We start from the raw sequence: 19,054 nt of genomic DNA, 5'->3' as shown, positions 1-19,054 counted from the left end.
TGTGTGGCCTGTTTCCTGGTGGTGTTCAACACCACCACCACGGGGTCGTATTATGCCAAAATCTGAATATACAGAAGATTTTCCTAATTTATGCATTTCAAAGTGGAGACGAAAACTTTGATCGAAAATATATAAACGTTGCTGAAAATATTGGCAACTTTTTTAATAAACGGTGCGTTTATGCTTGTGAAAAGTTGGTTGAGAGCAATCATGTTATAAGATCGGCTAAAGAGTTAGCTCTCCTGAATATTTATCCAGAGATAACCTCAGATATCTTAAATATTATAAACAAATATGAACAAAATTCATAATATGCAAATTATTATGTGGTGAACATAGTTTCGTTAAAGATTCAAATCCAAAAATTCGTCCATTGTCTCATGGGTTATGAACAAATCTGAGACAAAGAAAAGAAACGACCTCAAATATCTCTTGGTCGAGATATTTGAGGATGGACGACAACTCCAAGATTGTCGATAGATTATTAAGGTTTTCAAGTTTGTGTTTTTATCTCTTCTTTCAATGCTTATTACTTCATTAAAAAAATATTAATTAGTGAAATTCTAAGCATAACATGATGGGTAATTAATCAATAATAATTAGACGCAGTATGGTGATAACATATTAATTTCTAAACTATATGCAACAAAATCTCAATTCATTCGACTTACTTTGCTATTAATATGATCCCTTTCCAAAATTTTTGGCTATGACCGCGCTTGTATCTGGGTCTAGGAAATTTGGTTTGAATTATTTCCAAAACTAGAAACTTGTAGTTGATTTCTTTCTGATATTTTCGTGGATCGATCTTAAGTACTGAAACTGTACTTTTTAGGATCGAACCACAAATAAACAACCATCACCAGATTGTCATGTCATGTGGAATACTTTGGTTAGCACAGCTCAGGTTTTAAATAAGAAAACAAAAACTTTACACTTTTTGAGGGGTTTAAAATATCTCTTACGTTTTGCATTATTGTTTGCATCTTAGACAGATAATCGCGACGCCAATAATTTTCATAATAAAATTTTTTGTTTTTACTGGCTTTTTTAATTTTTTTAAAGTTTGGAATTTTATGTGTTTCAGAGGAAAAATTTAATATATTTTTTTTTAAATTTTCTATTATAAAGGATACGACATATTCAAATAAACAGTCGAAAATGACTGTTTCACAACAAAGTCTAAAATAATTAGCATTGAATTGGGGCAGTGGTAGTGCGCCCGACCCACTATCAAAACCGTGAGTTCAATCCCAACCTCCACAAGATATTTTTCTCGAGGTAATTTATCTGTTTGAAGTTGGGATAATTCTGCAACTTTAGATTGCTGAGTTCGAGAAGTTATTTAGATTACCTACACGAGGCTAAGGATCAAGCAGTCGATGCCTGATCAATATAATAAAAAATGAAATTGTCAATTTCAAGTCATTCTTTACCAGTAGTTGGACCAATATCAACGAATGTACTATTAACTCATTCAGTACAAAGAATCAATGGTAATTACGTTCGACCCTATATGGAATACAAAACGCCAATTTCATAATAAACCTTCTACTCACTATGCAAATTCCGGTAACCTCCCAAATATGGTCAATTATGAAATATGAATGTAATTTGCCAAGTGGTTAATGCTAAGGAGTTCCTCCCGTATATATGTGATATATCATGAAGGCGTTAATGCAACGTCTGATGAATTAATTGAAAATAATTTATAAACGACGATTCATTGATTAGTACTTCTACCTTATGACTAATCAACTGAATTGTAACTCTTTTCAACGCCTTCTCACAAGTTCCTCTGCTATTACTCAATTTCCTGAACTGCGTCTGTTTGTATTTTTATTTCCATTTCTGTTACAAGGTTATTTAGTATGATATACATCATATATTATAGAATTGAAAAAAATTATATAACCTACGAAAATATTAGTATGTTATGCCATCCTATTCATAAGGAGTTATCTATTTTAAATCTATGAATCTAATTTTAATCCAACACGAATAGGTAAATTTCAAAATATAAAAGTGTTATGGTATTGTAACGAATCCAAAGCCGCCCCTGACCGATATGCCGGTCAGCGAACAAACACATGAAATCACCGCGAAAGAATGCAGTCGGCAACCGCCGGTAAAACTAGTTGAGTATCGAACCGACTACCGAACCGATTTCTAGAAAGAACCGTTACACTATATAAGCCTGGCTTCCCGACCCAAGAGGGCTTACGAACCTATAACAGGGTCCTAGCAAATCACATAATAATTGTAAAATATTAACCCCAAATATGAATAAACATGATACAGTACAGTACTAGTAAAAATAAATTAAGCATTAGTTGCTAAGTGTTGTGAATAAATTAGTTTGTGATTAGTGAAATATTATTGGACATAAATTTGTTTAAGACAGTTAATTTTTCAATTTGTTACAGTATTCTATAAATATTTCATAAAAGTCCTATTTAAGTTGACAAACATTTATTTTGCATTGCTCATCGAACTGTTTTTTCAACTGATACTATTACTTATGTGCTGATTAGATATATTTTCTGGAAGTGCATTGTGTGTAGTAAATAAGTTATGTTATGAAATAGTTAAGATCTGTTTCGACTTCTCCACTCTCCCTTGTTTAAAGGGGAAGTGAAGTTATAACAAATATTAGTTTTACATGATAGCACATTCTTTCACATTCACAAATACCCAAAATTAGGCACATATTTTGTTAATTTCTTTATCCGAAGCAAACATTTCTCCCTCACTGTGACAACTCTTCTTGAGGGGCATCACCAAACAAATTAGCCACTTGATGGTTGAAACACACGTTAGGAGAAGTGTGTAATGTATTTAATTTTTTTTTTCTATTCGGTGTGTTCTTTTCATACTTTATCAGTTATTTCAGGATGTGACTGCATGAATTTAGCCATTAAATTGTCTTCCTCTGTATTAATTTTAGATTTGCTGCTTATCAAGGATATCATATGAAATTATAAACTGCTTCATTCCAACAATCAATTAAAATTTTCTTCTAGGACACAATTGTGGATACAAAAAATCGAAAATTGTCTATGTAGATAATGAAGCTGTATTGTTTTTCTACAAAAGAAGTTGAAATGATGGATGGAGGAGACTGACTCAATTCCACATTTTCGCCTGTAGATTCTTCTTCTGGAATTAATGAACTTAGTTCAGGCTTGGTGAAGTTTGATTTCTGAAGGATTTGCATGCGAGTCATTTTGAAATATTAATGAAGAAAATTATTTCCTAGGCATTAATGAATATATTGTTTTTTTCATATATTACAGAATTTTCAATTATTATATTTACGTGAATTTATGAATGAGGAATAGTTTCATATTGGTGGTAAGAGCTATTTGACTATTCATTGTCACTATTTATTATAAAATAAAGTTTTCCCGCCGCGTCTGTCTGAACGCGATAAACTGAAAAACTATTGAAGTCCAAAGAAGGTTCATGTGTATTAATGTTTTATGTAAATTGGTTGAAATATGACGATGCTAGCCGTGCGAAGCCAAGGCGGCTGATAGAGAGAGAGAGATAAATTCCAAGAAATCAAGTTATTATTGACAAAGCATGTTAGACAAAAATGTTAAAGAGTGCTTTTCTGAATATCAAAAGGTTAACAAAAGTAAATCAATCTTATACTAATCAGCTGAAAAAATAAACATGTCAAATATAGATAAAATGAGTGGGCATATAAAAGAATCGCATAAAAATTTATTAAAAAAGGAAATGAAATGTAAATAGTACATACTGACAATAAAATCATAGCAGAGTTTCACTGTATAATTCCTCGAGATTATAGAATGCTTCTTTTGAGTAGAGCTTCTTTTATTATTTTTCTGAATCTGTAATAAATTTTTTCATTTCTAATTTTGGAGGGTACGTGATTATATATTTTTTGCTTTCTTAAATCAGAGTCCTTTGTCAAAGTAGATTTCAGAATAGGGAGAGGTATTTCATTTTCCGATATTTGCCTTGTACATATTTCATTTGACTGCTTGGTTTTGGGGTATCAACTGTAATAAGGTTTTACCATTAGCCAGTTCACTAGAAAATGCTTTCTCTATTTTACATTTCTGTGACCTATTGCTTAGATATTGCTGAAACCATTTCAACACATTACCTTCAATACTGTAATATTTTAGTTTTGTTACTAGCATTTTTCTGTCGATGGTTTCAAAGGCTCTTTTGAAATCAAGAAAAACTGCAATTATATAGTTACCCTCATCTATTCCTTGCTTCCAGTTTGATATCGTTAATTGTAAGGCGGTTTCGCACGAATGCTGTCGTCTAAAACCTGACTAATTACCAATTAGAAGCTGATTTACTTCGAAGTATTTTGATAGTTGTTGATGTACAATGATTTCTAAGATTTTTTCAAAGTTTGGCAAAGTGTTTATTCCTCTGAAATCTGTTACTTAGTTGCATTGTTAATTTTAAGGATAGGAATCCTAGTGCACATTTTTAGATTCTCAGGAAAGTAACCTGATGCAACTGAAGCCTTTGTTCGGAAGATAAAAAATCATATTTTTCAATTCTATAAGATTAACATTCTCAAATTTTACAAAGTTACTAGGTATTAATGGAAAATGTTCATTATTCTATTCAGATACTGGTGTAATCAGATTGGAAAGAATTTTTATACTTTCAATAAAATACTCATTGAACATATAAGCTGCTTCAAGTTCATTTTGAGCTACAGTGTTTGTGCCAAAATTGATACATTTGTAATTTAACTTATTTTTTCACCTTTTATCAATTTTTTCAGTGTTTTCCACATTTCTTCTACATTACCCCTATTTTGATCAATGTGATTTTCATAATATTGTGATTTCTTGGTTTTTAGCTTATTAACCATTAATTAACCATTATTAATCTCAAGTCTTTCAATAAATAGATGGATGTAGCCGTTACTACGTGGTAGGAGATCATAATGAGAAGAGAAATGAAAATTTCTATGTTTTTTACCACTTTTAATTGTAATTAACTTTACTGAAGTTTCGTCCTATATGAACATTCTCAAACTTATACAATAAACTGTATATTTGTATAAGTTTGAGAATGTTCATATAGGATGAAACTGCAGTAGTTACAATTGAAAGTGGTAAAAAACATAGAAATTTTCATTTCTCTTAAGTCTATATATAAAAGTTGTATTGGTTAGCATATCTTTGAGATAAATATTATCATCATCAGTTCCTTATATTAATCTTTTGATATGTAGTAGAGATACCAAAAGAATCCGTTCAGCAGGTAATCATCACTTAGTCTTTTGATGTGATTGTGGTAAAAGGGGGTGGATTATTGATAGCAGCGAAGAGCAAATACAACTTTCCATAGTCTGAATCTAGGAAGTTTAGGAGTGCCGTTTTGAATATTGACATTGTAGATTTAGTTCGATGGTATTGTTGAATTGTTTATTTCATCTATATTTTGTATCTGTTATCGAAGTTGAATTGTTCTTTAAATATTTGAAACATTCAATTGCATGTTCGACAATGCCAAACTTGGAATCTGTGGCGACTTCTTTGACCATGGTTTCAATTAAAAACATCATGGATTTTGTTCATCCAAGAACATAAATCAAATTAATTGAATAGAACTGGCCAATAATTGAAAATCCATATTAAAATTCATTAATACTGTTTATTGTATGATTTTCACAATAAACTGTATTAATGAGTTTTTATAAATAAAAATAATTTAATCTCACATACGAATGGAATATTTGCCAACTTAGTTATATTAAACGTTGAGTTTGCTGAATACAGAGATGACTGTATCTTTGTATTGACTTTTGAAACAGTTGAAATCTAATAAATTCACATATAACTGAAAATCCTTAATATATAGTTTTTATATTATTGTATACTGATTGGTCCTCAACACGAATCCGGCTCATCAATTTTATCAAATACTTGATGGCATATATCTCTTTCATAAGAAATTCCTTCCACAAACCACTTGTGGATCATTGCATGTGAACTATTTCCTCCTCCAAAATGGTTTGCCTAATCCCCAAAATTTTGGTTTTCTTGACCAAAATCAGTTTATTACTATGAAAATTCTATCCAGCATATTTCAAATGACAAAGAATATGTAATGAATAAGATCCTATATTCCTCAAGCCAATAAAATATGTTTAAAAACAAGAGTTAAAATGCTTATTTGTTCAATTTATTTCATTTGTTACTAAGATTAGGAATAAGAGTATTAGTTTGTTAATTGTAAAATGAACAAAAGAGAACTTTTCAATTTATTCTTAAAAGTAATTAACATCATTATTTCATGTCATTTCCTCCGTGCAGAAAATATTTCCCAAAACTTATAATTATACAGTTGCATACAGTTCCAAATGAAATAGCGTAAAAATTATTCAAAAAATATTTGTTGAATATAAGTAATTAATAGATACACTTCTCCCAAAAAGTGAATTGTTACTATTTTCATCCTTTCAAGAATCATTTTTCATATTTAAAAATATAAGTGATAGTTTTGCAACCATATGATCTGCATATTTTACAGTCAAGTCATTAGAACTTTCTCAAACTTTCTTAACGATCTGTACAACATCTTCATCGCACAGAATATGTTCCAAACCAACTTTTTGCGGTTGATGCTTCACAGATGATCCCCACACCAAGGCACTGAAAAAAAAAGTACAAATTATTATATGTCCTACACACTAAAACAATTCTGAACCTGTTCGAAAAATATTACCATTGATTCTTACTCCAAATAATGTTGCTGATGATGTAAATGATTTTTATTGGTAGGTACAAACAAAACAAAATATTTTTCTTGTGCTAATGGGCACAAGTTCCAGTTCAACACATTCAGAATCGAAGTAATATAAGTTGTATTCGTTTCCTGAATATTGAGTTTACATTGAAAACAATGAGGAGTTACTATTATTAGATGTCTTGGTGATAAGGAGTAACCAGGATTTACAATTCGATATCTACAGGAAAGAATTTCGACTAATGATAGCACTTCTTCAACGATAAACAGCTGATAGAAGTAACTAAATGTGAAACATAGGGGAGTTGGGAGTAGCAGGAAAAACATCATATTTTTCATTACTAGAGTCTCATCTGAGGTATGGTATCGTTTTCTGGGGTTTCTGTAACAAGCAGCTGATGCAATCAGTGTATGTTCTACAAAAAAGTGCGATAAAATATATATCTAGAGCCAAGCGTTTGGACTACTGTAGACCACTGTTCATTAAGAGTAGAATACTAATAATTTACTGCATCTTCATTCTACAAACAGTATGTCCAATTCAAAACCTACTTCAACATTAACCAAAAGTTCCATAATATTTGAGAGTCGGAAGATATTTAATCATTTACCATTTGAAATGAAAAGTATTAAGACTCAAAAATATTTCAAAAACGTGTGAAGGAATGTTTTCTTACGAAAGCATATTAGAGCTTGGAAGAATATCTTGAAGACAGATTTTGAGTACCTGAACCTTTGAGGTTAAATCAACTGATTTATTTTATTTATACATGTAAATCAATTCTTACTGCTTTATAGAATCTTATGTTCTGTCTACATGTAAGCGTTAGGCCTTGTATTGTTCCATTTTTACTTCAATTAATTTACTGTAAATTGACTGATTTATTTATGCTTTGTCAAAAATAGTTTTTGCTTCGACAATAAAGAACATTTTTGACTTGATGTTTATTTTTCTAGAGGTTTTCTGTGTTTTGGGTGGTTTAATTGTGAAAATAAATTACATTCACTAATGAGAAGCATAAGGGATAACAATGCTTTGTGTAAATTGACTGATTTATTTTATTTATTTATGCTTCATCAATAATAATTTTTGCTTTGACAATAAAGTACATTGTTGACTTGATGTTTATCATTCTGGAGGTCTGCCTTGTTTTGAGTAGTTTAACTAACGAGAAGCACAAGGTATAACAATGCTTTGTGAAAAGTTTAAAGAAGTTTGTTTTTGTTTTAGCATCTGATTCAATTCCAATATTTCTGATAGCATCCACCATTGTCTACAACACCTAGTGCCGGAATACCCTTTCTTTAGTTGTTAATTATGTTACTTGTATATCTTTAGATATGTTTTGATACAATTTGAAACCATTTGATTTTTATTCCAAAATGAAGAACGCATTATGAAGTGGCGCAATTTGTCTTTTTGTCTAGGATGATATAAAAGCTGGAGGAGCAGGCACTGGTGAGAGTCTCACGTGGGTTCTACCGGGCCTAATATTCTTGAGTTTCAGAGAGTAGAAATGTAGGAGAAATTTGGAAGTGGTTCTGCAAAATTATATTGACCGATTTCTATCACAAACCGTAATAATTGAATTCTCTCACTGTTTCTACTGGTTGTGAGTGAGAGAACAACACCAAACTTCTGACCGATATTTTTGAATGTTATAATTTTAATAATTATTACTTGGGCCCTACTAGAATATTTACAAACAAAAATGATTACACTAGTTCTACATGCATTGACTATATGGTTACTACACTTCCTGTTGATGTTAGTTCGTGTAAAATAGTTCAACCCAATATAGCTGACCATTTGGGTCATTTATTATCGTTCATTATAGGCAGTGATCCCAATAAATTTAGGGAAATGGCTAATGCATCTATAAGTAAACGTCAGTTGCACCCTGAAAACATCAATGAATTCAGAACAAGACTAGGCTCAATTGATTGGACCTCACTATATTTCACTGATATGAATTGTGGATTTTCTTATTTTTCTGAACAAATTTCCTGGTGTTATGATGTTTCTTGTCCTTTTAAAAGAACTGGGCCTAGGGAAAAATACATCAAACTTATGGATCTCAAATGATTCAGTCAAAGAGAGCAAAGCCTTAAGAGATTTGTTTTGGTTAATTTCCACTAACTGTAATGTGGACCATCAAGCTATGCAATTGTATAAACAAAAAATTAAAGAACACAAATTAAATATAAAAAAAGAAAAAAAGTCACTATTACGATTCAAAAATCAGGAAATCCAGTAACAAAACTAAACAAGTTTGGAAAATAATAAATAGGGAAATAAAAAAGGGCACTTGGAAACAAAACTATTACTCTAAAAAATGAATTAAAGGAGGAAATTAACAATCCACAAGAAATTTCAAACCTTTTCGTTGAACATTTTTCATCTTCTGCCGAACTGCTCATCTCAGAGCACTTTGGTCAAAATGTATTACTTCCCTGTACCTATTCGAAGAATACTGTTAGTCAGTATCCCTTCGATACATCCGCATTCACAAAGACAGAAATTCTAGGTACTCTGGAAACAATGGCAAATAAAAACTCTGCAGGTACTGATGGTATCTCAATAGTTACTGTGAAAAAAATTGTAGACCTTATAATCGAGCCACTATTGTTTTTGATGAATCAGTCATTTTTTGTAGGTTGTTTTCCAAATGTATAAAATGTATAAAACGGCTCTCATATTTCCTCTATATAAAAAAGGCGACAAAACTGAGGTAGACAACTACAGACAGATATCTTTACTTTGTTCCCTCTCTAAACTGTTTGAGAAACTTGTTAGTAACAGAATTATGAATTACTTGGATCAAAATAATCTTTTTAGTAATAACCAATATGGCTTCAGGAAGAACAAATCAATTGAATCAGCTTCATACCATTTATTAAATTTCATTTATACACAGGTTGACTCGAATAAACTAGTTGTAACACTTTTTTTCGATTTGTCAAAAGCATTTGATACCATTTCTTCCGAATTTCTTATAATTAAACTTGCAGGCCTAGGTTTCCCAAATAATCTATTGAACTGGGTGAAATCATATATGGAAAACCGTAGTCTAATAGTTAGCTGCAATGGAATTTTATCAAGTCCCAAAGATGTAAAACTAGGAGTGCCTCAAGGTTCTGTCCTGGGACCATTGTTGTTCCTCAATTTCATAAATGACCTGTCTGAATTCTTTTCTGAGTGTCATATAACCATGTTTGCGGATGACACTGCAATTACTGTGGCCGACAAAAACGAAGTTGAGTTGTCAGACAAAATAAATAAAATAATAGATAAATTCAGTGCTTGGTGTCAACGTAACAAACTTATTCTGAATAAATCTAAATCTGTTTCAATGAAATCATTTATTAGGAAAAATTTCAGCAGTGACTCTTCCACAATAAATGGTATTCGATCTTCCAGCAAAGTCTTGTTTTTAGGAACGTCTTTAGACGAAAATTTGACCTGGAGCGGTCATATTCAGAAGGTCTGCAACAAACTCAATTTCGCATATTACTCAATCAAACAATTGAAAAACACTAGATAATTTTGGATTGATGAATGTCTATTTTTCTATGGCTTATTCTCACATCAGCTTTAATATCATTTCTTGGGGATGTGAAAGGGAATTTCCACGAGTTTTTGTTGCTCAGAAAAGATTGCTGAGACTAATTTTTGATATAGATTTTCAAGATAGTTGTAGACCAATTTTCTTAAGAGAGGGCCTATTGACGGCACCTTCTTTATTTATCTTGAAGTGTGTCACTTTTGCCCGTAACAATATAACTGAATTTGTCACAAATGCGGATATACATGGTAGAGACACCCGTCATGGGAAACTGTTAAGAACCCCCTCACACAAAACGGCTCACTTTAGAAGCTCCCCACTATTTAATACAACAAACTGTTATAATAACTTGCCGGCATCTATTAGGAAAATCGAGTAAGATAAACTTTTTAAAATTGAGGTGAAGAAACTTCTCTTACAGAAGTGTTACTACAGTCTTGAGGAATTCTTGCACGACACTTTTTCATGACATTTTGAGAGTATTTGCTAGAGCTTCTCCGATTTTTTATATAATACTTCTATGTTGTGAAAGTTTGTGGATGTGAACCATATTTATTGTTTTTGTATTGTTCAACTTCTGTAGTTTTATTTTTGTTTTTTAATTATGACTTAGCACATGTACTCAATGTACCAAAGTGTCAAATAAATAAATAAATAAATAAATAAATAAATAATTCGAAGCCATGGAGTCGAAAAGTCTGAATTTGATTCAACAAAACCACCTTTTGAACCATTTCAAGTAGTATGGACGATTTTGATCTAGTAATTTGCTGGAATGAGTTAATTAATAGAGAAGTAAAAGAAGCTACAAACACAAATAAATTGCATATTCATGGGGACATCTTGATCTTATCTAGTTTTATGTTCGTATGTATCTGTACATTATCATTTTAGTCGCTTCACAAGTTTAAGCAACAGCAACGAATCAATGAAATAAAGTAAACTTTTGTTTTCAAGAAACGGAAAAATGTATTGATGAAAACAAAACATAAATTATATTCATAAAAACATTATTAAACAATGAACACATTTTCACTTATCGCAGAATAGATTCAATTATTATTGCTCGAAGTAGTAACCTTTTCTGGTTGGGTTTGGAGTACAATTGCAAGAATTATGAAATGCAGCTGCTTTCCATTTAGTTGGGCATGACTAATACTTGAAAATTATACTATCCATGATAATTAAACAATTTTTACAAACATTTTTCATTTCTACCAAGGAAGCTACGGTGTTCGCGAAACGCGTTTATAATTAAAAAATGTTTGTGAAAATGTTTATCAATATTATTATCAAGGATAGTGTTATTAATTTTCATCAAGTAATGGGTCAGTCCATTCATAATCTAAAACTAGTCTTGCGCATTATAGCTCACGAGCGCTCATTTCAGTTCGCAGCTCTTAAACGAACTAGTTTGATCTTTTAGTTCGTTAGTTCACTACTTCAAGTCGCGAAAGACCTATTTGTTGTCTTATTCGCTTGCGTTGATCAACAATTTATTTAGGTTTGTAAATAATCAACTTTTAATCTTTGGAATTAGTACCTATCTAGTACATATTAATTTGTATTCATCTATCTACTAATGATGACACAGAAAAGAATTAAGAAACATTGAATAAAAAAAATAAAACATGCCTCAGTGCCGTCGAACTAACGAACTAAGGAGTGACGGGTCTGCGAACTAGTTCGTATAGTTCGTTCATAAGATCGCTCTTCCGACCTAGTTCGTTCACGAACTACACAAAACTATCAAAAACGATACTTCATGGAACTGGATGATCTGCACGTGTTCCATCATCTTCATGTTCAATTCCTTTGTTAGTTCACTTTACAAGCGATGCTCATGCGAAGGTTTTTTTGATCAAAATTCAGCAATTTTGGAAAGAACTGCGCTGCCACACACTTCATGCCCAAAATTTCTGAAAGAAGTGCATGGCATGAGCCAACCGACTTGCTGACCTCAGCAATTTCTCGAATAGTAATTCGACAATTCTCTATAACAATTTTCTTTACTTTCTCACGTTCTGGAGCGTCCAGGGGCAAGCGCCGTCATTCACATCTTCTCGACCTTCTGTGAAAAGTTTGTACTAGTTGTAAATATGTTTCAGACTAAGAGTACAACCACCATATGCCACTGTCAATATTTCAAGTATTTTTGAACACTCAATTCCATTTTAAACACAAAATTTGATACAAATTCTTTGATCTATTTTTTCGATAGCAGAAAATCACCAAACACGCAAAACATTTGCCAACTTTTATGCCTCTCACCAACAAACTAAACAGCTGAAACTGTGAGCATATTTTCGAGACGAGTGTACCAACAGAAAAAACAAAAAATCGCTGATTGAATTTACATAGTCCGCGGGGTATACCTTATTTTTTGAACAGACCTTGTACCAATATTGATATTTTGCATACAAATTGTAGGGTTTTCCAGTAAACAAAAAGTGGTTAATAAAATAATGAAAAATGGGCTGATACTACTATCCCTACCAAAATGTAAAAACCTTGAAAATATTTTCTATTTTCCAAGTGTTTTTTTTTCAAAAATGTTCTGTGAAGAAAAATGTATTATTTGGACCAGGCCTAGATCAATGCTGGACATACAAAATGAAAAATATATGTTGATACTTATGTTACATCTGCCAGACAAGCATTTTTAGACAAACTTTCCACTGGTTCGAAAAGTCCTTCGGACAAATCCAGCTCTCTCCAACTTTTTCAATCTACACAATTGAATTCACACAATTGAAGTCAATTTTACAGAACTATGAGAATTGCTGAAAAACTATTCAATTCAGGTACGATATTTTTTAAAAATAAATACAGAGCTGAGATTGAAAATAAGTTAGACAACATATTAATACTTACTATTTAAATTCTTTAGCTATACTCCTGTGAAGTTTGTTACAAAAATCTTCAACAGATATGTGATCAGCATGCAAAACGATTGGTGAATTGTAATCTGGTAGTTGCCCTTTTGGTTTGGTGTATCTGAAAAAGTCAAAAAATGCTGTACAAGACTCAACACCAACTGTGAATTAAACATTTTTCCAGCTATATATTATAGCAGAAAGCATAAATAAACTAAGAACGAATATTGATTACTTGAGCTACTTGATGTAAATCAGGAAAAAATTATTTGATACAGTATTTATTTGCTAATTCTCTTTACGTTTCTGACAAATGAGAGAATTTAAAACAATTGCGGGGAAAATATTAACAAACATCAATAAAACCTCTGTAAAGGTACTCTTTGAGAGTTTATGGCTAGGATCAGGGTAACTAGATTCAATTTTAAAGTAGTATGAATGATTTCTGACACACAAATGACAAAATATTTATGATTTGTCTCTGATAACAAAAAAGAGAATTCTGTTTTACACAATATCTGCAAGGGAAAGTAGATGTTTCATAAATACTTTTGTCGTTTGTCTATGAATTAAAAAAATGTATTATTGATCAATAATTTTTTAAAACAGAAGCAGTAAATAAAAAAAAAGCATATTTTCATATGATGTATACTTACATTCGTACTAATTTCAAATATTCCCACATTTTTTCTAAAAGATCATCAAAGTTCCATCGATGGTGAGCAGAAATCGGTACACAGTGTGGTATTTTATAAATGACATCCAATTCTTCAATACTTATTTGATCTGAAATGAGTATAATATACTTTTTATTCAGTAACTCATAATAAGTATAATTTTACCAATCTTGTTCAGAATATAAATGCAAGGTACATAAATTCGATTTCCTTCAATAACATCAATGAGATCATCACTTGTAGCATCATATTTCAATGTAACGTCTGCATTATGAATTTTATATTCAGAGAGAATTGTTTTCACAGTATCTGAGTCTAGTTCAGATTGAGGAACCTGAAAGTAACAAATGCTTAAAAATTCTGGTTGCAGCATTATGTGAAATTACTAAGAAAGTGTTAAGAATAACATTGACTTAACAAAAATTCTACAAAGGTAGAATTCATTCTAATCGTATGGTCATGATTCACATATTGTATGTCTGTATTTCAATTTGAATGTACAATAATGGATAATATGAAGCTAATGGAAATTTTCAAATATACTTACCAAAGATATAAATATGACATGCAAGGTGAAATTTTAGAAAGCATTTTGAGTTTGTAGGTTTAAATCAATAGATGGATCCCCCATTCATTACTGAACCTTAGGGAGGCGCGGTTCAAAATGCATTAGTTTACCGCACATTTGACATATTTCCAGTCTGAAGCAATTTATGTGAAGCAAAATATTTTATCAAACACTACAGGATTGGTTAAGTGCTCCCTTTGAAAATCATGGCTACCTAACGACTACAGAAATACATTTCAACAAGTAGGTGTGAGAAGAACATTAATTTGGTCTTCCAAAGCATATGAAAACACCTTATTTCTATAAAAGGGTACTCGTCAGAAAATAATATATGTAGATCTATCTCAGAAAATCATCCCAAGTTCAACCCTCATTCTGATCCTCATTATATTTTTTGAATAATTTTTTTTCGCCATTACCTACCATGCAATTCAAGTTAACTCCGCCTTTATCTTTCTTCTTGAAGTAAATATTGGGTGGTTTTTTATTGAGTCTCAATCCAAATCCTTCCAATTCATGTTCAATGAGCTTTTTATGGTGTAATGGCTTCAAAACATCTAGACAAAGAAAAATTAAACTGCAAGTTCTAGCAACTGCTATAACTTGTCTTCCTCTTCCTTTACCATCTTTAGCACCCTCAATAATTCCAGGCAAATCCAATAACTGAAACAATCATTTGGGGTTACCATACATTGGATAATGCAGTAATTTGGTTTGGATTTTCCGCCATTTCAAGTGACAGTTCATAAACACTTGGCAAAACTAGGTGAAATATTTAGGTTGGGATTGCATTGAAAAGATTCTTGAAAGTGAAATAACTGTATGTTGAATAGTGTTTTTTCATTTTAATGACCTAAATGATTTAGTAACCAAAACATCAGCTTTTCTTAGAAAGGTAAGTTTCTCATGTTATTTATAACAAGTTTGGATAACTAATTCTACACTATATGTTGATTTTCTAATTTTAACTAGATAATGATATGGGTGATGTCACAATTTCATTCCAGTGAAATTTTGATATTTAAATTGTCCCATATGTATCTGTTTTCTGATCATGAATCTGAAGTAAAAATTAAACAGTTGGATCAATGGTCAGAGATTTTACAAAAACATGTATTTTTTTAATCAACATCAAAAAAATTATTCTTTGAGACTAGACTATTACAGTACCGAGTCAGAAATGAGAGAGATGATAATAAAATGACAAATTCGAGTTGAGTCGAATACCCAAAAAATTATTGGTGGATCTTACCCGTCCTAGAAAGCTGATAATGTATGGAGTGAAGAATTTGTCTCTTCAATAGCATTTCAAGGATAATGTCTTCCCAACATCAATTTCGTTGTTTCTTTTTGCCTTCAGAAATGTGGAATGCCACCTTCTTTTTGCAAAATTTGTTCACCCTAATAACAAGAGTTTTATGAAACATGTGATGATAAGAGATGCAATTTTTATTGGTATGTATCTCAACATGAAGAACTGCCAATATATGAAGATTCATACTATAGTTATTAGTTATTTGGTAAAATTACTGTTAGTATCAGTACCAAATGTATTATTGATTCTTCTATTAATTATCTGCGAGCGCTTTCGACGGTTGGTAGTACTGTCATCTCCTAGGCACTCCTCAAACTGACTCATAAATTCAGTTTATATCAAAACCTAATTGTATTTTAGATAATTAGTAACAAACACTTGTTGGTGATATTGTGGATGTATGTGAAGGTGAAACATCTAAGAGAAGCAAACGTTTTCAATTCAGTTAAACTCTATGGAATTGGAGAATCCTGGTCTGCAGCATTTGCTTTTGGAAGCAAAGTATTATTTCACAAGTTAATTGTACTTTCGAAGCTCTTCTCAAAAAGTAGGTCTCATGATTTTTTTTTCAACAATGAATTTTGGAGATTTACAATGCTGATCAAATCGAACGACAATCTATAACAATTCATCAGCTTCACCTGAATTTTAGCTCCTTTGTATTTAATACACCCAGGTACGGTAGTTAAAGTCGTGAATTCATATGCTGCTACTTCAGAGTATACACCAGCTAAGTTACTCAGCAATGTAGACTTTCCTACAGATGGAAAACCGACGAAACCCACTCTTGCATCACCGGTTTTAGCTACATCAAACCCTTCTCCTGTGCCTCCACCGCCTCCTTTGGGAGTAATTAATTCGCGTCTTAATTTAGCCAATCTTGCTTTAAGCAACCCCAAGTGGCCAGCAGTTGCCTTATTTTTTTGAGTCCTGGCCATCTGAAAATTTCATAGGTTAGGCTAAGAATAATTCATTTAAACAGTTCAGATTGCATTACCTCAGACTCGATAGCCGCTATTTTGTCTAATATAGTACTCATGTTCAATAAATTTTATTTCAAATTTCCAAGGAAATATTGAAAAACGTTCAAAAGCAAGTTGAACAAAAATTACTCGCGTTTTCCATGCACTCTTAATTTCTAAGTTCCATCACAGATTTAATCTGTGGTTCCATATGTTAAACGTACAGAAGAACACCCTAACTAGTGTTCTTTGATATGGTATGGGTATGGTCCGAAAGTAACCAAATGCTAACCGATATTAACCGGAAATTCTGTCAGCGGTTTCCTAAAAAAACTATAAACTGGCGGTTATTTTCGGAACGGATTGTCAAGTTCGAAAACAAATATGTATTTATTTATTAATCAAGTTGTTTTACTATTTCTGTTCATTGAAATAATTCCTAATTGAATGTGGAATATACCGGTAATTTTTTTCGAAAAAAATTTGAATGTCCGTTGACAAGAATATTATTGACGAACAATCCTCTGATGGTTTTGAGACCAAAAATGAGGAAACTTATTCAAGTAATACTTTATTGTGAGGTTTTCACTGAACTGTGACAAAACAGCAACACATGTTACACGATTCAATACCTGCGAAAAAATGGGATAAATATTCAGTTTCTCTAGGACTCTACAAACCAAGTTGCCAACAATTTTTTTTCGAAGCCTTCTTTGGTGATTAATACAAAGAAGTTGCTTCAAGAAATTTGTCTAAGAACTATTACCAGGATGAGCACAGTAGTGAATCCATTTTTGCTGTAATAAATAATTCTAGAAAACCTTTGGAAAGTCACTTTTCCACTGTGCATGTAAGTGCTCTTGAAAATGTTCATGTAAATCAGATTGTCCAGTAATGGTTATCATATAACGGAATTTTCTCTCTTTAACTAATATTGATGTTTGCTTCTGCTCAGACGCAGCGGGGCATGTCTATTCGTGGGAGTACACTAGTCTTGTTTCCTAACTTTTCATGAATTGTTTGCACGTCTTCCGACGGCGGACATAGGTACACTACAAATAAAACTATCACGGAACAAATAAGGTTAAATTGATTGCACATGCTGTGACGGCGTACCAATTATACGTCCACCCACCTCGACGAGGAAAAGGAAAAACAAAGTTTTTTTGGATTTACTAAATATTTACTTAGTAAATAATTTTGACGTCCGACTTCTGACAACAGACCAGACATATATTATTACCATCAAAGAGTACAAGTTAAATAATTACGTTACACGAATAACTATTTTATGTGCTATTTTGAATTGATCAAAGAGTCGAGAATTACACCTAAGCATAGAATATGCTTGTATTGTGCCTATTCTTCCAATTTGAATGAATCCTTAAGACTATAGAAAACAAAATACAAAAAATTTTCATATTATAGGTTATATAATATATTGGAGAGAGAAGGTAAATACAATGGATCAAAGAAAGGAGTGAGAGCGGGTATTTCATGAATGAATACTCTTTGGAATTTTCGTTTGATATGGTAAATTTGTATAAGTTTTGTACTAGGGGATTCAAAATATATTATTGAACATTGTTGCATTTTCAACGAGGTATAATTTTAATTTTTTTTTGAATTTGGGAAGAGTTGATATTTTTCAGAAGTGCTGGGAGCATATTGTAGATTTTTTGGACCAAAGAAAAAATCAAATCTCTGAGTGTGAGTCTTTCGGAATCTACTTACTTTGGATTTATACATTGGTCATATTTTTCAATGTTTGAATAAACCCATATCAGGCTTTGGAAAGTATATAAGGATCTGATGTTTAGTAATTTGGTGTCACTATATAGAGAATCACTTGCATGTAATCTGTGTTTCCTAAATATTATTTACAATAAAGTGTTTTGCACTGTTTGCATGCAAGTCATTGTACTATGAAATGTTCCACCCCGAGCTATTATACAGTATCGTATTACAGACTCAGCTTCCTATCTAGCATATCTCGTAGGTTATATAAGGTGTAAATAACATTTTTCAGTCTTTTTGTGACTTGACTTATGTGTTCGTCCCACCTGAAATGCTGGTTCAGCATAACATCCAAGTATTTGATAGTTGAAGTCTTTCACATGTACATGGTTGATGTGAGTCGCATGTCAAACTTTTCATTTATAGTTTTGCTCTGTGTGGCTGATCAGTGTTTTGCACAGAAAATGTCATGATTTTCGTCTTACTAACATTCAAGGTCAGTAGATTATAATCAAACCGTGTTTTAATCTTTTGGAGCCTGTCTTCAGCAAGTTTATAGACATCTTCCCATGATTCTACTGTGTATAAATGGGTGTG

The 19,054-nt window shown here is 31.7% G+C and overlaps 1 protein-coding gene across 1 annotated transcript; it reads right to left on the bottom strand.

Moving 5' to 3' along the window:
- Positions 1-6,257: 6,257 nt before the first annotated feature.
- Positions 6,258-16,946, bottom strand: 128up (GTP-binding protein 128up). Its single transcript, XM_023162316.2, has 7 exons — positions 16,756-16,946; positions 16,400-16,696; positions 14,867-15,106; positions 14,041-14,209; positions 13,855-13,984; positions 13,197-13,319; positions 6,258-6,662 (listed from the first exon to the last, which is right to left on the bottom strand). The coding sequence occupies exons 1-7, from the start codon at positions 16,795-16,797 to the stop codon at positions 6,560-6,562; spliced, it is 1,104 nt and encodes a 367-aa protein (XP_023018084.1). The 5' UTR covers positions 16,798-16,946; the 3' UTR covers positions 6,258-6,559.
- Positions 16,947-19,054: the final 2,108 nt, after the last annotated feature.

The sequence above is a fragment of the Leptinotarsa decemlineata genome, unplaced genomic scaffold, assembly GCF_025532065.1.
Source record: "Leptinotarsa decemlineata unplaced genomic scaffold, Ldec_3_MD MMD2_tig00026282_RagTag_RagTag, whole genome shotgun sequence".
NCBI classification, from domain to species: Eukaryota; Metazoa; Arthropoda; class Insecta; order Coleoptera; family Chrysomelidae; genus Leptinotarsa; species Leptinotarsa decemlineata.
The sequence above is the reverse complement of the archived record's forward strand: the minus strand, read 5'-3'. Positions and strand labels throughout refer to the sequence as shown.